This window comes from Bos indicus, chromosome 4, assembly GCF_029378745.1.
Source record: "Bos indicus isolate NIAB-ARS_2022 breed Sahiwal x Tharparkar chromosome 4, NIAB-ARS_B.indTharparkar_mat_pri_1.0, whole genome shotgun sequence".
In the NCBI taxonomy this organism is placed as follows: domain Eukaryota; kingdom Metazoa; phylum Chordata; class Mammalia; order Artiodactyla; family Bovidae; genus Bos; species Bos indicus.
In genome coordinates this window covers 10992718-11015133 of record NC_091763.1, presented here as the reverse complement: position 1 = coordinate 11015133, position 22416 = coordinate 10992718, and the positions used below count along the sequence as shown (strand labels likewise).

Genomic DNA, 22416 nt, shown 5'->3' with positions numbered 1-22416 from the left:
GAGGAGAGTGAAAAAGTTGGCTTAGAACTCAACACTCAGAAAACTAAGATCATGGCATCTGGTCCCATCACTTCATGGCAAATAGATGGGGAAACAATGGAAACTGACAGACTTTATTTTGGGGCTCCAAAATCCCTGCAGATGGTGACTGCAGCCATGAAATTAAAAGACGCTTGCTCCTTGGAAGAAAAGCTATGACAAACCTAGACAGCATATTAAAAAGCAGAGACATTACTTTGCCAACAAAGGTCCATCTAGTCAAGGCTATGGTTTTTCCAGTAGTCATGTATGGATGTGAGAGCTGAACTATAAAGAAAGCTGAGCGCCAAAGAATTGATGCTTTTGAACTGTGGTGTTGGAGAAGACTCTTGAGAGTCCCTTGGGCTGCAAGGAGATTCAACCAGTTCATCCTAAAGGAGATCAGTCCTGGGTGATCATTGGAAGGACTGATGCTGAAGCTGAAACTCCAATACTTTGGCCACCTGATGCGAAGAGCTGACTCTGAAAAGACCCTGATGCTGGGGAAGACTGAAGGCGAGAGGAGAAGGAGACATCAGAGGATGAGATGGTTGGATGGCATCACTAACGCAATGGACGTGAGTTTGAGTAAGCTCCAGGAGTTGGTGATGGACAGGTAAGCCTGGAGTGCTACAGTCCATGGGGTTGCAAAGAGTTGGACATGACTGAGCAACTGAACTGAACTAGGTGTATAGGTAAAAATCACCAATCACTACTTGGTACGCTAGAAACCCCAAAATAATTGATTCAAAATAATCAGAATAAGATAATTATGTGAGGTATTTATGTACAACATATAAAAATTAATATTTCCATGTATACCTGTTGTGGCACCTGAAAATGGAGAGATTTCATTCAAAAAAAATTATTAAAAATACAGTACACTTAGGAATAACTTTAATAAGGGCTATCAGATCTATAAGAAAGAACTATTAATAGCAACTCTAAGGGGATACAAAAGAATGTCCATAAATTGAGTTAAGGGACTGAATAGGTGACTAAATATTATAAATATGTCCATTTTTCCAAGTTAATGTAGAGATACAGGGAGATTCTAACCAAAATCACATACACAAAAAAATTTTCTTCTGAACAATTATTCTAATATTCACCAGAAATAAGAAATAGACAATAACCTTTTTTAAAAAAATAGTGCTTTGAAAAGAGGGAGTAAAAGTTATGAGTGATATCAGAGGACTTGTACCACCTACATTAAGATATTAAAAACTATCCAAAAAATGCTAGCAATATACAGAAAAATCAATGGAATAGGAAAGATAAATCAAACAGTGCTAATACACATGTAAGTGCTTAACAAACAGCAATAAAAACTACTGTTTTCTGAGTATTTACTTTTCTCCAGCATTATACTAAGAACTTTACATATTATCTTTAATTCTAAAACAGGGTTGTTAAGCAAGCCTTCATTATCCCCCTAGGCAAAGAGAAACTGAAAGAGGTCAAAGTGAAAGTAAAAGTTGCTCAGTTCAGTTCAGTCACTCAGTCGTGTCCAACTCTTTGTGACCCCATGAACCGCAGCATGCCAGGCCTTCCTGTTCATCACCAACTCCTGGAGTCTACCCAAAACCATGTCCATTGAGTCGGGGATGCCATCCAACCATCTCATCCTTTGTCATCCCCTTCTCCTCCTGCCCTCAGTCTTTCCCAGCATCAGGGTATTTTCAAATGAGTCAGCTCTTCGCATCAGGTGGCCAAAGTATTGAAGTTTCAGTTTCAACATCAGTCCTTCCAATGAACACTCAGGACTGATCTCCTTTAGGATGGGCTGGTTGGATCTCCTTGCAGTCCAAGGGACTCTCAAGAGTCTTCTCCAACACCATACATCTCAGTTACGTCCAACTCTTTGTAACCCCATGGACCATACAGTCCATGGAATTCTCCAGACCAGAATGCTGGAGTGGGTATCCTTTCCCTTCTCCAGGAGATGTTCCCAACCCAGGGACAGAACCCAGGTCTCCCTCATTGCAGGGGCATTCTTTGAAAGAGGTCAACTAATTGCCTAAATCCACATGCCAGTGAAAGAGAAAGCAAAGATTTAACCCAGGTCTATCTGCCTTCAGAGTCTCCTCTTTTCACTGACTCTTGCTACAAGGAGGTATCCCAAAAAAAGAGAGAAGAACAAAGATTATCCAAGAAGTAGAGAAGGGAAACCTGAATAACTGGTGGTGGGGGGGTTGTATGTGGGGGAAGACATCCTCTCTTTACATCACGTATCAAAAGAAATATAAAACAGATTAAGTAAATGTTTTTGTAGGCTTTCAAAAGATTAAAAATTCAATAAAAAGGCAAAAATATTTTCTAACTACCTATTAAGTTTTCTAAGCAGTATTCTAGGTATTAGGGATATAGCAATTAATACAAACTTTCGATAAGTATTTGTAATTACCAAATGAATACTGACCAGAGCTTTACATAAAAAAGCATACTTTAAGAATAAATGCAACATGTCATAAAGGACAAATGTCAACAGTTTGACCTCATAAAAAACCATCTGCACATCAAAAATGTAAGTTAAAATACACAAATGATATACAAAGGATTATCCTTTATCAAATAAGTATTTTAAAACGAATGAGCAAAAAATATGAGAAAATAATTCACAAATAACTAATAGATTTTTAAATGTTCAAGTTCTCAAATAATTAAAGAAGTATAAAGTAAAACACTAATGAAAATATAAACATCATATTCAATTGCTCTATTATAAGATAAAGCCACTCTTGGAAAACAATTTTTTTCTATATCAATAGGAGACAAAACCAAAACATGATACAAAAACATTTAAAATAAGGGAACTGTCAAGTATTTATTAGGAAAATATGAACAGTAATGGTAATAATAGAGCAAACTAGAATTCATTGCAAAATGCCTAAGAGGAAAAGAGCTATTTCTTTAAAATTAATAAAGAGAATTATGTACAAACAAGGTAAGTGGTTATTAGCATTGCAGCATCAGTCAACATAGTATCCAAATATAAAAAGCCAAAGCTGTTAGAAATAAAAAAAACCTGACAAAATTACAATCACACCAGAAGATTAAAACTGCTCCCTCAGAGCAGCACAGACCAAGAAAACCAAAACCAAATAAGGATATAGATGAGAGTAATACATAGTTAGCTGCTTTAATACACACACAGCCTAATTCCCAACACAAAGAAGAAATACATGGTTATTTTTCAAATGCCCCTAGAAGAATTTAAAGGTAGGAAGTATATTAGATTGTAAAGATAACTTCCAATTCAAAAAAAGTAGAAATATGCCAACTCTAATTTCCTATAATAAAGAGAAATCAGTAAGCATTTTAAAACTGCCATTTCTCACGTAGTTAAAGACTAAAAAGAAAATTTTGGAAGACCAAGAATTTCATATGGTTAAATATGTAAGCTCCATGAGGTCAAGGACCATGCTTTCAATTACCATGTTTGTAAACCCACAAACAGTGTGATACACATATTATGATTGATACAACCTTTTTCCCTGAAAGGTTCTAACTGAGTCAAAATGCAGGAAAAATTTGCCATAAAATTCTAAAAACTTTTCACATCAAAAATCAAGGTGATTATGATTCTGAATCTAGTTTTATGTCAGAAATGTTAACTATCTTATGCTTCTCAATCATCACTTATCATTATCTCCACAATAAATTTATGATAAATGTCTGTAAATTGTCACATGCTCATTTCTGCTTTGAAATTAGCACTTCAGGTATCAGAAATATATTATAGCCTGTACAGCATATATTATATATAACCCCCAGTGGGGTCAAGGGCAGCATCCCAAAATAAAACACATGAATATCCCTGTAACATATGCATGTTCACTTTAATGGGAAAAATAAATACTATAAAAAGCCAATGATAACAGTGGTCAGGTTGTGCTATCAAATGAATTCAACTCCTGTCAGGTTTTGTCTGCTAGATGTGTTATTAAAAAAATACTTATTTTTCAGAGACTTTGCCTTTTTGCAATTGCATCGAGCTTTGTAATTTCAGTTTAACAAACACTAATGAGTTCTTACGGAGAAGGCAATGGCACCCCACTCCAGTACTCTTGCCTGGAAAATCCCATGGACAGAGGAGCCTGATAGGCTGCAGTCCATGGGGTCGCTAAGAGTCGGATACGACTGAGCGACTTCACTTTCACTTTTCACTTTCATGCACTGGAGAAGGAAATGGCAACCCACTCCAGTGTTCTTGCCTGGAGAATCCCAGGGACGGGGGAGCCTGGTGGGCTGTCGTCTATGGAGTCACACAGAGTCGGACACGACTGAAGCAATGCAACAGCAATGAGTTCCTAACGTACACAAAGTCTTGTGTACAACTGGTTGAGAACTGGGATTGGAGGGGCAAAAGGGACTTGGTAGAGATGAAGATATTCTAAAACCTGAAATATACAATTATCTGTATTCAAAAGCATGATGACTTTCATTAAATTGGCCAAATGTTTAAATGAGAATAGCTTCACTAAATCTTACATTTAACAGATATTCCTATAGCAGGAATGACATCAGGCTGCCAGACTGAATAGCAACTAGCTATATAAAATACCAGGTCAATATTTCAAAGTATGCTGAATTACCAAAAATTTTATCATAGATTCTGCAATTTCAGCAAAGTATAATTAAGAGTCTATTAGAAGACCTAAGCAGAAACAATTCATATCTGACCCTAGATATAAGATTTTCCTTTCTGTATATAATATTCAGGAAAAAAGTCAGCCTAAACCTGTAATAAGTGGAAAGGTAAAAATTACCTTAATATGGTCATAATAGAAATTATAAAAGACTATCACATATTTAAATATTAAAGTATAAGTTCAAATAGCATATCCAATAGCAAGTAATAAAAAGTCAGAAGAACACTAAATTATAACTGCTAAGTGATTCTTAAGGAAATTTATGTTTGCAGTATATATTTAGCTGGACAATTTTTTTAAAAGAAATTCTGTAAAGATTTTCAAACTAAATATCAGCTTCATTAGAAAAATCAAAAATACATTTTAAAAGAACATAATATCAAAGTTTCTATGGTCTTCTAAATTTTGAGGAAGTCCAAAAAGAACAAAAAAGTTATCAAAGAAATTACATTTTATCTAGGAAATGAAAAATTTTAATAAATTATCTGATAACAACAACTGAGCTACTGAAATGCAAAAGAAAAGCCTAGGAATACACAATCAATAGACACATAAGGTTCACTGAAGGCACAAAAATCATTGAGTTGGAAAAAATCCTTCACTCTATTCTAGACTCCAACCCAAGTATGTCATCTATTACACAGTTATCCTTTTCCTAAAATTAACAGAAAAGGAAAAAAAAAACACACATAAAAGAAACAGTATCTCAATAAGAAAACAACTTCTTTAGAAAAGCACAGATCTGCTACAATACTAAAAGTAAAATGTAATCCAGGAATATTTTCAATGGAGAATTTCAAATTAAAACACCTTTTCTACTGCCAGTTACAGTCAAATATAATTCACAACTATTAATAAATTATAGAACTCAAGTAACAGACTTATTCCAAAGAAAATAACATATGACTAGATCTACAAGGAAAAACAAATACAGAAAACCTAAACAATGAATCTGTAAAACACTTTTGACATGAAGGTTTCTACTGTTTTCACAGAAAAAAAAAATAGTTTAAAAAAACCAAACCTGCCATATTCGTGTAAGTCCATGTTCTAATTTCTTTTTTATGTAGCCACGATCAAAACTTGTCTCTTCAGCACCCATCATATTACTCCCTTCTGAAAATAAAAGATGGTATACACTTTTAAACTTGCTTCACATTTCGTTCTCCAGAAAAAAAAGTGAACTCTAATATACTGTAAGCATATGTAAAATACAGAAAATATTCTCGATATTTACATAATCAAAACAATGTCAAAAATAAGAACTGGGATTAAATGCATTTGATGAGACAAACTTAAGACTCTGAAATGTTAAGTATAATACTTTACACCTAAGACTACTCAGGTCTTGTGTGATTGGAGGTGGGATTCCAACTTGGGCAGTGTAATCCCAGAAACCAGGTTCTCAATGACCCATATACTGCCTGCTGCCAGGGCATTACAGGACTGATTAACCGAATTATCAATTAATACACATGTTAACAGGAGTATGGAGTGCAAAACTTCTCATGCAGTGAGGCAATGATGCATACAATTTGTATTTTTCATGATCCAGAATACTTTTATCCAATCCAGGTAAATAATCTAACAATGTCCACTTCAAGAGGTTAAGATCAACGACCGGCCTCAAAAATAATTCTCTCCCTAAAAGCAACTGAAAAATACATAAATACATTATATTTTAAAAATTATGCCTCTGTGCGAATAAACTGAGAATCTCGGTTGTTCTCATCTCAGGCTGGCAGGGTGTCCGTCCACCGGTGATCAGCAGAAGGCCCCTTCATATCCAGGCCCTGGATACATGCCTTTGTGTTGTTTAGTTGCTCAGTCGTGTCCGACTCTTTGCGACCCCCTGGACTGAAGAGGGTTGCCATTTCCTTCTCCAGAGGATCTTCCTGACCCAGGGATGGAACCCACGTCTCCTTCCTTGGCAGTGGGTTCTTTATCACCGAGCCACCTGGGAAGCCCAGATGCATGCCTGGTGTACCGGTAACCACTCCTACAGTTTAAGCCATACCATCTGTGGTGGTGGGTCAGTGGTTTAGTTGCTAAGTCGTGTCCAACTCTTGCGACCCTATGGACTGTCACCTTCCAGGCTCTTCTGTTCATGGAATTTCCCAGGCAAGAACACTCGAGTGGGTTGCCATTTCCTTCTCCAGGGGATCTTCCTGACTGAGGAATTGAACCCTGGCCTCCTGCATTGCAGGCAGATTCTTTAACAACTGAGCTACAAAGGAATCCTCATACCATCTGTATGGTCTGGCTATTATGAACCCAGCAGCTCAGAGCAATGTACCTACACTACACTATAGCTTTAGAGATTTATTTAAAATGGTAAAGTGTTAAGATACCAATAGTATAAACTAGAGGACTTCCCCACGGCTCAGCAGTAAAGAATCTGCCTGCAATGAAGGAGAGAACGACAAGTGAACTCTAGAGGCCCTTTCAGGCTTATCAAGTTTGCGAAGAATAATTTTTAAATTACTGGTTCCTACAATTTAAGCCTTAATGTGAATACAAAAGGAAGACTCTCTGGTGAACAAATGACTTTTTACAGTCCTCGATATTGTCAACTGATGATCAGATTAACCAGGGTCTACAGCATTCTTAAATTATACAGATTAGAGAGAAAGAATTTTAGCAAAGAGGACTAAATGTAGAAGGATCAAAGAGTTTTCAGTTTGAATCTATTTGTTGTTGTTGGGTCGCTAAATTGTGTCCAACTCTTTGAGAGCTCATGGACTGTAGCATGATAGGCTTTTCTGTCCTCTACTATCTCCTGGAGTTTGCTCAAATTCATGTCTCTAGAGTGGGTGACACTCTAAACCATCTCATCCTCTACCACCCCTTTCTCCTTTCGCCTTCAGTCTTTCCCATCATCAGGATCTTTTCTAATGAGTTAGCTCTTTGCATCAGGGGGCCAAAATACTGGAGCAACAACAGCCCTTCTGGTGAAAATTCAGGGTTGATTTCCTTTAGGATTGACTGGTTTGATCTTGATGTCCAGGATTCTCAGGAGTCTTCTCCATCACCACAATTTGAAAGCATCATGAAAATGTGTATACATAAATATATACATCCATACATAATACATGAAACTATTTGCCTGGAGCAGAAAGCAAGTTTCACCATGATGAGAATATATTATCTTCTACACTCTTGTCTTATATCTAAAGTATGTGTTAATTTTGTTCCAAACTTTTGCTTTGGTTTCTTCTTAAATAATGGACTAGAAAAGGGAAAAAAGGTGCTGAGATGTCTAAACAGTTACCACATCTAGAAAAAAATTAAGGTTGCCAAAACAGCATGAACTTTGTGGGGGAAAAAAAATCCCCTAAGCTCACAAACTCCCTAAATAAAATGAAATTAGAAGAAGAAAAAAAAAAGGCCTATAGATATTTCATTATTAATATAATTACCTCTCTTGATTCATTTCTTTGGATGATATTAATAACTAGTGTTAGCACTTTTTACATTGTCTCTAAACTTTATAGAGATCCTACAGGTAAATGTGTTACTACCTGATGAAACATTTTGTTTCTTTTGTTTATTCTTAATCTACCATTTTACGGAGCAAGACTGGAGCCTGGAGAGGATGAAAGTGACTTCTTCACTTGAAGCCAGGTGTCCCCATACTCGCAGACGCAGTAGAGGAGGTGGGTGAAATGTCTGGTCTAGGATCCTGGCTCAATGCTCTCCTCTCCTCCCCACTTTCTCCTTTCTCTTTCTTTCTCTAAACCTCTTCCTCCCCAACAATATTTCCAAAAGGAGGGAAATCCTTCCATACAATTTATCTTTCTTATTTTTTGCTATCTATATTTATGAGCTTCTTACAAGTCAAGATTAATATTAAACATACATCTTCTATACTACCAATATCCTACATTTTATAAATTAGTAAGATTTGAGCATTCCTTCCCAATCACAAAAACCAAATGCTTCGGAAATTAGAGGTTACTAAAATAACTTGATTAACTAGCTATACTAAACTGTATGTAATACAGAAAAATATGTATCGTATAATTTATTTTGCCCATCCTAAATACTGATATACTCTTTTAAAAGTACTTCTGAATACTTACTCTTAGCTATTGTTCAAGGATAATCACTTAAGATATATAATTATATTATGAAGTAATGCCTAGTTAATATAATTTCTCAAAGGTTTGCTCTTTATGAGTATACTATAGACATTTAAAGTGTATTTTGCTTTCAAAGATAGTATTTAAAACATCTTTTTTAAAATTTAATGTCCCACTATGTTCATGGAGAAAAGCATCAGTAGAATTACTAATTTGCACAGAGTTGGACATGACTGAAGCAACTTAGCAGCAGCAGCAGCAGCATTATTATTAGTACAATTTGAAAATAAGAAAAAAAAGACAATATTGAATTAATGCTAATATTAAAAAATAGCATTAATTTTATAGTAAATTTGGACAGACCAATGTCTTACTTAGTTTTCAATTCTTTTTTTTTTTAAGTGCTCTCTTAATAATTTAGTGCTAAGACCATCACCACATTTTCCTGGAAATTGGTAATACCTATCACATAGGAAGTTCTTCAGCCTGGTAAATCCCCAAAGGTAATGGAGTCTTTATAGTAGCTAAATTGATTTCTCTGCTGAACATTTAACCCATTTAACCCATTCAGGTCATCACGGTCCCTGAAACTCTAAAACTACAGCTATCTCTTTTCTTTCTCCTTACTCCAGAAATATGGCATATTTATAATTCAGTTTTTATAATAAAATGAAAATTATTTCCTACCAGAAGCAGAAGTAGTATCCTCATTATCATGCTTTTCATGCCATTCCATAGTCCTGTAATAGCTGAGCATAACTTCCCACAGGGCTTTGCACAGGTCAGCAAGGCATGGAATATAGCTGTCTGGTGTAACATGCTGAAGGAAATGACAAAAGCCAACTTTCAAACTGTCGTGTTTAACACAAAGTTAATCGAAATAAAATGTTATGGTGTCAATCAAATGCAATAAAGAATTAGATAAGAAAATTTCTTCCACTGATATGTCTAAAAAGAAAGTCCAACAGCAAGAAAAGTGTGTTCTTATTTCAACACAGAACAAACAGTAATTTGTTCAACATGTCCCATGTTTCAACGTGGAACAAATGGTAATTTCTCTCCATAATGATTTCCCCCCTCCTCTAAATTCCCCAGTTAGTAAAATATTTATCAAGCCATTAATAAAAATACTAACTTGTATGAGTTAGTAAGCACACTTTTAGTAATTAACAGTTACAATTAGTAATTCCTATTTCAACATGGCTTTTTAGTATTCATGGGCAGTATCAATTCTCATTCTATGAATCCATACACTACTGAATTGCTAAGTGTTACGAATAAGAGTGCAAACTTCCCCAAATACATGTTTTCAAAGCCATGTTCTTAGCATACAAACGCAGCTTTATTCTCATTCTTAGACAAGTTACAACTTGCAAAAAGATAGTCATATTTACGTAAATTAAGTTAGCACCTTTGACAATCTGTAAATTCTTTAAATTACAGGGATATAGCTATTTCATATTTGACAATACTATTTTAAAATATGTTGTATATGGCTATGAAAAAGTATGTGGTCCCAAATCTTCTCCCTAATGAAAATGCGTGGATTTTTCTCCCTCTATCCTTAGTAAAACACTATCAGTTTGTCATTCTGCTCTTCTTATTTCATAGGTAGGGTAACGCCTCGATTCTATTAATCAGGTTTTCTGTCTGTCACAATGGAGCATTTGCTCCATCGTTTGTTATTTCCCCTGGACCCAGCAATTCCACTTCTAGGAATTTATACAGAAGGTGTACTTCAATCAATGTGAAAATACATACGCACAAGGTTGTTTGCTGAAGGATAATCTGTTAACTGCAAAATACTGGAATCTATCTAAATGTCCAAACACAGGAGATCCGTTGAATAAACTATCTTTACACACACAAAAGAGCACTGTGCAACTATGAAAAATAATAAGCATATACTTTAACAAAAGTTTAATAAGAAATTTTCCCTTTCATATGATATATATACATGTGAGGAAGGGAAACATTTTTATTATGTATATGTATGTCATAATAAATAGAAAAAATTAATGCATCTATCTGCCTATCATCAAAAGAATAAACATAGTGAATATAAAGAAGAAAACACTGAAAGAGATGGCATGGAACAAGAGACTGGTTCCAAATAAGAAAAGGAGTACATCAAGGCTGTATATTGTCACCCTGCTTATTTAACTTATATGCAGAGTACATCATGAGAAACGCTGGGCTGGAAGAAGCACAGGCTGGAATCAAGATTGCTGGGAGAAATATCAATAACCTCAGATACGCAGATGACACCACCCTTATGGCAGAAAGTGAGGAGGAACTAAAAAGCCTCTTGATGAAAGTGAAAGAGGAGAGTGAAAAAGTTGGCTTAAAGCTTGACATTCAGAAAACGAAGATCATGGCATCTGGTCCTATCACTTCATGGGAAATAGATGGGGAAACAGTGGAAACAGTGTCAGACCTTATTTTGGGGGGCTCCAAAATCCCTGCAGATGGTGACTGCAGCCATGAAATTAAAAGACGCTTACTCCTTGGAAGGAAAGTTATGACCAATCTAGATAGCATATTCAAAAGCAGAGATATTACTTTGCCAACAAAGGTCTATCTAGTCAAGGCTGTGGTTTTTCCAGTGGTCATGTATGGATGTGAGAGTTGGACTGTGAAGAAAGCTGAGCGCCAAAGAATTGACGCTTTTGAACTGTGGTGTTGGAGAAGACTCTTGAGAGTCCTTTGGACTGCAAGGAGATCCAACCAGTCCATTCTAAAGGAGATCAGTCCTGGGTATTCATTGGAAGGACTGATGCTGAAGCTGAAACTCCAATATTTTGGCCATCTCATGCGAAGAGTTGACTCACTGGAAAAGACCCTGATGCGGGGAGGGATTGGGGACAGTAGGAGAAGGGGACGACAGACGACGAGATGGCTGGACGGCATCACCGACTCAATGCACATGAGTTTGAGTGAACTCCGGGAGTTGGTGATGGACAGGGAGGCCTGGCGTGCTGCGATTCATGGGGTCGCAAAGAGTCGGACACGACTGAGTGACTGAACTGACTGACTGACTGAAGAGATGGCATGGGGGATGAGACAGAAGGAACACAGGAGGAAATTAAATTAGGATGGCTATCCAGATTTACACATGGCTTGCAGAGATAAACACAAATATTTTTGCATACTTACGCTATAATTTGTGGTAATTTTTTATGTTGACTTTCCCTGTTTACTTTTATAATTACTACTTTTACAATGAACCAGTCTTGCATTTTTCCTTGGTTTATTTTTACCACATCATTACAATTGACATATCTCTCATACCACAAACATGTAACTAAAATTAATACTGATGTATGAGTTCAGGAAAGAGCTAAAAGCAGAGGACAAAGAAAAGGCAAAAATCACAAAAAAGGTTCTGAATTGCAGCTTAACAATCATTCACTGGAATAAAGGTACTCCTCTACAAACTTTCATAAACTCAACTTTGCCCAAGTTTGTGTTTATACTATCTAAATAAATTTAACCTAATTATATCCCAACGTATCTTTCTGATAGATGAAAGCAGTGTTAGCCTTATTTTTCCCAAAGGAAAAGTATGACTATACAAATAATTGTGCTGCTGCTGCTGCTGCTAAGTCACTTCAGTCGTGTCCCACTCTGTGCGACCCCATACACGGCAGCCCACCAGGCTCCCCCGTCCCTGGGATTCACCAGGCAAGAACACTGGAGTGGGTTGCCATTTCCTTCTCCAATGCATGAAAGTGAAAAGTGAAAGTGAAGTCGCTCAGTCGTGTCCGACTCCTAGCGACCCCATGGACTGCAGTCTACCAGGCTCCTCCGTCCATGGGATTTTCCAGGCAAGAGTACTGGAGTGGGGTGCCATTGTCCACCAATCACCTTTTATTATAATTGTCACAGTTTAACAAATTAGAAAATTGGAACTTGGAGCTACTACCTTCTGTTCTCCGCTAGATCAATGTCTAGATACATTAGTTGCCTATTTGTTCAAGAAAAAGGAGGTTCTTTACTACGTTACCTCTTGACGATTTGCTAAAACTTAATGGGTTTGGATGAGATTATATACACAGAAATGTTTATGTGAAATGTTTTTCAGAGAAAGTTGAAATTATTTAGTGAAACTATAGAAGCTTTTTCTCACCTAACTTATTCAAGTGTAAAGAATTCAAAGATCTAGCCAAAGCCCACACGTGAAAGTTGCCCAAACTTATCTTCAAAAATGTCGTATATGCAAACATAAGACTGTGATGTACTGAGCAAGATGCTTCTTACCTCAATTTATATTCTAAAATAGAAACAAATGTATAGATTCATCATACAAAATAGACAGTAAACAGTTTAAGAAAAAAAGACAAGGTGCAACAGAATATATTGTTTTTAATAGACTTAAGTGAAATGTGTTCATCTCTGTACTTGGAAGGCCATGCTGGCGAGAAGTCATTTCATTTTAAAATTGGACTCCAGAAACCACTTTCCACTATACTGTGCAATCAACCAGGGTCAACTCTCATAGCAACAAATGCTTTTGATGCTTTTAACACCTTACTACTAAAATCATTCACAACTGATGCTCTCCAACTGATTTACACAATCACCACCAAATTTCAAATAGAAACTCTTATTTCTGACATGTGTGAACCATGACTATAATGAGAGAATCAAAAAACCCAACAAATATGCAAATAACTGTACAAGTACTCGGTAAATAAAAGGCAGGCCAAGAAAAGAATCTGGGTTTCTGACTTACTACTTCCGCTCGGACATCAATTCTTCTTCACACCAGCAGAGCGTAACAGAAAGAGGACTAGACAAGGAACGGGAAGCCCTGGGTCCCAACCAGCACCTGTTTCACAGCTTACCGGTCACAGGCCCGTAGATGGTAAACCACTCTGGATATCTCACATTCACATTCCACAAATCAATGTTAGAGATTCTTAGATCTGCTACTTCATCAAGGGTTTAATCCATTCACTGATTACTAAATACCCAACACTGCAATTCAGTTCAACTTCCAATTAATGGGTGATTCGTTCTGTATAAAATCAGGCGTACCAGGAGAGAGTAGTGCCATATAACAGTTTCAGTCCAATGCTCCGATCGCATATCAATAATAGCAACAAAAGCCTTGAATTAATCAATCTAGAAAACACTTGCACGAAACAGCATGTCTAAGTATGGGAAATAGAAATTTACTTATCAAACATTTTTCTGTGTTCCAGAGCGACTTTCCACTGCCATCGTAAAGCTATGAGTACTAATGTATTCAGGGAAGGTTGACAGGTGAGAAGAGAAAAAGGTATAGTATTTTAGAACCGTCTCAAAAATCATGCAGAAAAGGAGGAACATTTTAAGTAACCTAAATTTTGTTTGCAACTCATAAACTCCATACAGATAACATACATGTCTAGTAACCAGTGATCACAAATAGAAACAAATATCCTATGTGCAGGATTTGGAGAAGACTCACAAATCCAGATGTTATAATGCAAGAGTGCTCAACACAGTGTTATTACCAAGCTTCACTACTCAAGTGTCAAAATTCATTCTTTTTTTTTTTCAGCCAAATTCCCATTGGCTATCTATTTTACATATGGTAATGTAAGTTTCCATGCTACTCTCTGCATACATCTCACCCTCTCCTCCCCTCTCCCTATGCCCATATGTCTATTCTCTATGTCTGTTTCTCCACTGTTGCCCTGTAAATAAATTCTTCAGAACCATTTTTCTAGATTCCGTATACATGCATTAGAATATGGTATTTATCTTTCTCTTTCTGACTTACTTTACTCTGTATAATATGTTCTAGGTTCATCCACTCCATTAGAACTGACTCAAAGGTGTTCCTTTTTATGGCTGAGTCATATTCCATTGTGTATATCTACCACAGCTTCTTTATCCATTCATGTGTCGGACATCTAGGTTGCTTCCATGTTCTAGCTGTTGTAAATAGTGCTGCAATGAACAATGGGATACATGTGTCTCTTTCAATTTTGGTTTCCTCAGGGTATATGCTCAGGAGTGGGATTGCTGGGTCATATGGTGGTTTTATTCCTAGTTTTTTAAGGAATCTCCATACTCTCTTCCATAGTGGATGTATCAGTTTACATCCCCACCAACAGCGCAAGAGGGTTCCCTTGTCTTCACACCCTCTCCAGCATTTATTGTTTGTACACTTTTTGATGAGGGCCATTCTGACCGGTGTAAGGTGATATCTCATTGTAGTTTTGATTTGCGTTTCTCTAATAATAAGCAATGCTGGGCATCTTTTCATGTGTTTGTTAGACATCTGTATGTCTTTTTTGGAGCAATGTCTGTTTAGGTTTTTTTCCCCACTTTTGATTGGGTTGTTTGTTTTCTTGGTATTGAGCTGTACGAGCTGCTTGTGTATTTTGCAAATTAATCCTTTATCAATTAGTTGTTTTATTTGCTATTATTTTCTCCCATTTTGAGGGTTGTCTTTTCACCTTCTTACAGCTTCTTTTGCTGTAAGCAAAAGCTTACAAGTCCAAGCGCTTTTAAGTTTAATCAGGCCCCACTTGTTTTCTTTTGTTTTTATTTTCATTACTCTAGAAGGTGGGTCATAAAGGATCTCGCTTTGATTTATGTTGTTGAGTGTTCTGCCTATGTTTTCCTCTAAGAGTTTTGTAGTTTCTGGTCTTACATTTAGGTCTTCAATCCATTTTAAGTTTATCTTTGTGAAAATTCATTATTTAATCAAGTCCTGATGAACACTTTCACAGAATCCACACATCTGATTTCTTATCATTATCAGTTAAGAGTAAAACTTTGTACCTTCCAGCTCTACTATTAACCATCCCAACCAGCCCACCTGGTCAAAGTTAAAATGATGAAATTAGCTTGTTAAAAGCAGCAACGTCTCAGCCTTACCTATAAGCAATAATTTAGTAAGACTCTAGACATCATTTTCATAGAACAGAGAAAAGCCAGAAATGAATATATGCAGCCTTTCATACCTGAACCACACGGTGATAAAAAATTCACCTTTGAAACCTGCTTCGGTACCAAGTGGTAAATATGAAAAAAAAAGAGGCCACTAAATTTAGTCTTTTGATTCTTATTAATTTACTTTTTACCCATCAGAAATCTCTATTACAAGTTGCCAACAAAAATTTCAGCAAGATGATCTTTTATGTTAAAACATCACAACAAAAATTCTTAGGAGCATCCCTGAAGTATTATCATCTTGTTTCACTCTGACTTAGCACTCTAATCACATCCCACCAAACAGAGAGGGAGCAGATGTTTTGGCATCCGCATAGAGATTTAAAACTCCTAGCACTGCCATCTCTACCCTCATCTGAACACACAAACACACTCACAGATGATTTCCAAGGGCAGCAGAGACTTATCAACATCTCTAGATGAATCCTGTTAGCGTAGGGAACTCACATCACCAGAAGCAGCTGGAGAAAACTGACTACTTAGCTGAGAGGTTTCTGGAAACATGTTGGAGATCAAAACAGCATTAAGCTCCAGGGAACTAAAAACATTTCTGGGGAGGCTGAACTAAATCAGTGGCTGGGCCAATCAATTTAAAGATTTTCTCAACCACTGATGACTTCTGTTAGGACCAACCTGTACAAAACAGGAATACTCTAAGACCTTTCGAATCACTGGACACCAGAGCGCTGCTCTGTATAGTGGACTGGATGGCACGTGTTTGGGCCTCGGGCCCAAATTTGTGACTTACTCGGTCATGCATAACTCCAACATATCACTTTATGTATCCAAACCTCAAGGGATAAAGCAGATAACCTCGAGTTTCTCTGAAGCTTTAAAGACTATGATTCTCCATAGGTAAAACATGCATATGCTGTAGCAAGAATTTCCTTACACTAAACTAGATTCATTTGTGATTTCAACACACAAACATATCATGGTGAAAAATCAGTCATTCTCATCTTCTAGGCATTTTATCATTAATACTAAATATGTATGTACACATGAAGACATATGTAACACATATGGTATAAACAATACCAACTTGGAACTAAGTAACCAGCACCCTCTAAATAGTGAAATACACAGAAGGCATTCCTTCTCTACAATCCTCAGGTTTGCCTGATGTGATGTTATGTACTCAGCTGTGTCTGACTCTTTGCAACCCCATGGACTATAGCCCGCCAGGTTCCTCTGTCCATGGGATTTCCCATGCAAGAACGGGAGTGGGGTACCATTTCCTACTCTAGGCGATCTTCTGGAACCAGGGATCGAATCCGTGTCTCTTATGTCCCCTGCACTAACAGGAGGGTTCTTTACCACCTGCACCCCCCGGGAAGCTCCAGGTTTGGCTAATTGCTGCTAAGTGGCCTTCATCAAATGCAAAGCTTAATACTGCAAATCAAGCAAAACTTGAAGAATCAGAATATACAATTTACCTTTCAAAATTTCAAATGATGAAGTGCTATGAACTCCCATGCTAAGATCATCACTCTAAATGGACAGTATTTAAAAATAAGAACTTGGCAGGTTTCAAGAATGGCTTTTACCAGTAAATGACTGTTCTGGCTGGCAGCTGTGTACCACACCTTGAACACAGGTTGGCTTGGGGACTTTCCTGGTGGTCCAGAGATTAAGAAAGTGCCTTGCAATGCAGGGGACATGGGTTCGATCCCTGGTCAGGGAACTAAGATACCGTATGCCATGGGGCAACTGAGCCCATGTGCCACAATTAAGATCTCATGCAGCCAAATAAATGAAAATAAATATTAGAAAAAATAGGTTGGCTCTTTAATATTTACCCCTATCTTTCCCCCCAACCTGGCAAAAATCACCCAGCAGTCTAAACTACGTTGATAGTTTTAACTGTCTGTAGTCTTGGGCAGCTAAGAGAGGCCTCAGTACACCTGCGTCCATTTCAAGTGACCAGAAAACACCTTCATTTCCAGGCAAGGGAGAGAAAGGTGGCTACCCAAATAACATCATGCTCTCTACAGGCACTCATTAGTCCCAGGGTATCGTAGAAATCAAATCACTGTATTTGGTGTAATCCTGTTAAACCAAGCCAGACATCCCACTGCTCCTTTCCTCTGCCCACGCTCTCCTTTCAGGTCACTGCACAGAATATTGCCTCTGTATCTCTGGACCCAGCCACATACACTGTGCTTGCTGAAATACAAACCCACTCAGAGGTCATAGCCTGCTTCTCGGTCTCCTTCAACCCCTCAAGAATTGTGTTGATCCCATCTGACACATGTATATGTTGTTGGAACTTTTCTTACCTACTCTTGATCATAATGAATACAACCATCCTAGGTAACAAACTACTTATAAGCTTATTGCCCCTTGCTGAGCTGAACTGATGACTTGATGAACAAGAGCTGGGTCATGACAAGGGAGGGTTTTCCTGGTGGCTCAGCAGTAAAGAATGTGCTTGCCAATGGAGGAGACATGGCTTCAGTCCCTGGGTTGGGAAGATCCTCTGGAGAAGGAAATGGCAACCCGCTCTAGTATTCTTGCCTGGGAAATCCCATGGACAGAGGGGCCGGGTGGGCTATGGTTCATGGGGTTGCAATTTGTCAGGCATGACTTAGTGACTAAACCACCACCAATGACAAGGGAACTGGTTTATACTAAGTCAGAGTGCTAAGACAGCGGGATCTTTTATCTTCTACCAGCACCCATGAAACAGTTAATAGACTACCTTGTTAGTCTGCAAGCAGGATAAAATTTCAATCTTTCACAGTTCTGACAATCCAAAGAGGAAATGGCAGGGAAAAAAGAAGACATGGATAAACTTCCCTTACTTATCTTTTGGTCATTAAGTTTTAAATATTTAAAATTACCAAAATTTATTTTTTATTTTACCTTAAATATTTAGAAACCAATATATAACTCATATTAAAAAACTGACTGGGTGCTACATACACTTGATATGAATAAATCTGACAGCTGAATTCTTGGAGTATTTTAAAGCTAATCTGATAAAGCACTCAAGTAAATAGTATTATTCCTCTAACTGGAAAGGTTTCTCTAGTAAGAAAGGAAAGGTTCACTCATTTATCCAACCAAATCAACCAAATTAACCTCAACAATCAATGAAATGCCCCCATTTAATTTCCTTCACATCCTGAGTGAAAAACAACATAAACTGTTATTGATATGCTATCTTCTGGAATTTGACAATTAAGCTATTAAATATAAAATAATCAGCATTCTTATGCACAGGGAAAAGGGTAAGAGCAGACACTACTGATGAGAAGCCTAAGTTGAAACATGCTTTCTGCAAGGCAATTTTGGAAATATAAACCAAAGTTTTAAAAATGCAAAGCCTTTGACAATGCAATTTTAATCTTCATCTTCTATCCTAAAGAAATAATGATCTATGCAAAGATTTAGCTTTAAAAATACTTACTACAGTGCTGTTCATCATGATAAAAGCTGGAAATAATATAAATATTGACGAATAAGAAACTGGTTAATTAATCCACAGGATCTCTTACACTGAAGTACTGTCAAGCCCTAAAAGGTACGTGAGTAGTATACTTACTGAAACAGAAATTGGTTTTTGTTTGTTTGTTTGTTTTTAAATTTTATTTTATTTTTAAACTTTACATAATTGTATTAGCTTTGCCAAATATCAAAATGAATCCATCACAGGTATACATGTGCTCCCCATCCTGAACCCTCCTCCCTCCTCCCTCCCCATACCATCCCTCTGGGTCATCCCAGTGCACTAGCCCCAAGCATCCAGTACCGTGCATTGAACCTGGACTGGCATCTCGTTTCATACATGATATTTTACATGTTTCAATGCCATTCTCCCAAATCTTCCCACCCTCTCCCTCTCCCACAGAGAAAATTGTTTATAACATAGCAAGTGGGAAAAAATGTTATAAATCTGCATGTACAGCATAATCCTACTTTAAAAAGCTATTTGCTTATATAATATACATTAAAAGAACCAGCTTTGAATGCAGAAATACTAATTTTTACTTTCTTTTTTCACTTTTCTGTACTTGCCTACAGTCAATATGATGATAATTCCCAGCAGCCTATCATCATTACAATTCAGTACCAAGAGGTATTACTTATGAGAATGAAAATTTTAAAACCTAGAAGAATGGAACACTGGACAAGCCTTTCGTTGGTCTCTCTATAAAGTACGCACCTGAAGGAACTTGTAAAGTCCACACGCATCCCTACTACATAGCACGGGAACTCTACTCAGTGCTACGTGGCAGCCTGGACGGGAGGGGAGTCTGGGAGGAATGGACACATGTGTGTGTGTGGCTGAGTCCCTCTGCTCTTCACCTGAAACTGTCACACCATTGTTAATTGGCTATACCCCAGTATAAAATAAAGAGTTTTTTAAAAAGTACATGGCACTGAGAAAGCACTCAGTGTTGGTTTTCTTTCCCCTCAATCAAATCCGAAGACTAAGTCAACACTACACGAGTTAGAGACAAAGAGTTCAATCCAATATACTAAATAAACATTTACTAAACACCTCCAATGTGCCAGATAGCGAAAATAAATACTGAAATTATTTCAGAAAGCTTTTTCTAAAAAAATAGTACATTTTCCCCCAAGTATTATTACATTGCCAAGTTCATTTCAAAAACAAAACTCATTAAAATCATTTGGAAATGAACAACTGAAAAATGGCTGAGAAAATGCAGTCAGCTTAGCCAGCTCTATTATTATAAAATTAATCAATAACACCCTAATTAATATCTTGAAATAAGCTCCCCATGGAAACTCATGAGCTGCCAAAAAAAAAAAAAGTTTTAAAAACACTAAAAACTGATGCATACTTCATAAACTTTCAAAAAAATCTACACAGGGTTTCCCTACAAAGTCATGAAATAAAGAGCTTCTTCCACTTGATGTTTTTAAATCTCTCCACAAACTGGTGTAAATATGCAAGGTACATCAATGCATTGATAAATGCAATCACAAAAAGGCTTTTTAATCAAATAAAATGACTACTATCCCTTTTACATTGGCCCTTGCCAGAAATGAACATGATGTAATTCTCATTTCAAACTTCTCCTTGTAAGTAGTACTCCATCATTTGTGCTGCAAGATAATGTAAGTATTTTTTAAAAGAGCCAAAACTACTGATTTAAAACTCTTAAGTCGAGACGTTCAAGACTAATAGCAAAACAAGACTGAAAGATAAACTATATGAACAAAAACTGTACTTTCAGTCATTTAGAAAACACAGTTTAGTAAAGAAAGTACATTCAATTGCAAAATGACTTCAAAAAGTTCAAAGTCAACTCAACTTTTAAACATAGAGCAATGGTAACAGGACACAGGGCAGACACTTCATAACGGGACAGTATGCTGCTGCCCTGAAGAATGCTGGTTCTCTGTTTACCAAAGAAAATAAAAACAGAACATGAGTTTTGCCCCAGGTTTCTTTGTAAAGGAATATCCAAAAAGAAAAAAAAAAAGAGTTCAATTTCATTCTAGCCCATTTTAGTAATAGAAAGACATCTGTGAGTGGTTTAAAATAATACTGTGAATGAGCACAAGCAAATGATTCTCTTTTCATCTCTGATCTCTTTCCATTTAAAGGAAACAAAATGGTTCCCTGTTTACAGGAACTCTATCCCTCTCTCAACTTCATCAGTGTACCATTTTTTATTTTTTTTTTATTCTTATATTTAAATGTTTATCTACTAGTAAAGCCTTCCTTGAAAATACTGCTGCTCTACAGAGAAAACCAACCGCTGCCCAAATGCCTGGGATCTTCCTTCTCGCTTCTAGTCAACACCCTGCATATATGCCCTGAGGACTCTGTTGCTTCTTTCTTAGCTGGGCACTCATTGCCACATATGCTCCTGAACTGGTATATCCTCAATAATTATGATCAGCTCATTTTATCGGGGCAAAAATGATGTCCAAGTGCCATATGTTGAAAAATTTAAGAACCATACATTCTAATATAAGGCTCCTTCACAAATCCCCTCCCCTGCCTGAGTTACACCATTTGAGATCATTGATATTGTTCTCACCAGGAAAACATATTTAAGTTTCATCAGCTTACTGAACTTCTAAGAGTTCCTTCTATTTTTCCTCTCCCGAGTAAACCACTTTTATTTATATAACTAAAAGTACACATCTTTCCATTAAACTAAATAAATCTGATATGAGATAATTTCTTCCTAACTTACCTGGTTTAAAAAGGTCAAATATCACTCAATATTATAGAAAAAATTAAAACTTAGGCTTATAAGACATGTTCACATTCCTGTCTGCCTGCAACAACACTGACTTACATACTTGCAAGAGGCCTTACGTAATTTCTAAACTTCCTTAATTTTTTATCAAGAAGAGTGCCAGAGAAAGTGGGCCACCTTAAAATGCATCATATTCTTCATCTCATTATTCAGTTCTTCTATGTCTGTTCTTTCAACATTAAAGACCCTATCATACCTAATTCTGTTAAATCCATTCCTCAAAAGAAATGCCTCCATGAATGCATCGTTAACATTCAATACTATTCTCGCCACTTTACACCAAAAACTACTTCAACTAATGTTTTTAGAACAGTTTGAATATGAACCAGAAATGTACAACTATGTTAGATGAATAATAATGTACATGCCAGCTGCTCTCTGTATGTGTGTGGGTGCAGGGGGGCTGTTTTCTATGACTAAGCACTAATGTACCAATAAATCAGATGTATCCTTAATTTAGTT

At 36.8% G+C, this 22416-nt stretch overlaps 1 protein-coding gene across 2 annotated transcripts in view; it reads right to left on the bottom strand.

Annotated features, from left to right (window-relative positions):
• VPS50 (VPS50 subunit of EARP/GARPII complex) overlaps positions 1-22416 on the bottom strand; it is a 131928-nt gene that overhangs the window by 59032 nt on the left and 50480 nt on the right. For both annotated transcript variants that reach the window (XM_019959684.2, XM_019959685.2), the window contains 2 exons: positions 9443-9575; positions 5698-5789 (listed from right to left, as the gene is read on the bottom strand). In XM_019959684.2, the coding sequence (XP_019815243.1) occupies positions 5698-5789; positions 9443-9575 (225 nt within the window). The remainder of the gene's footprint in view (positions 1-5697; positions 5790-9442; positions 9576-22416) is intronic.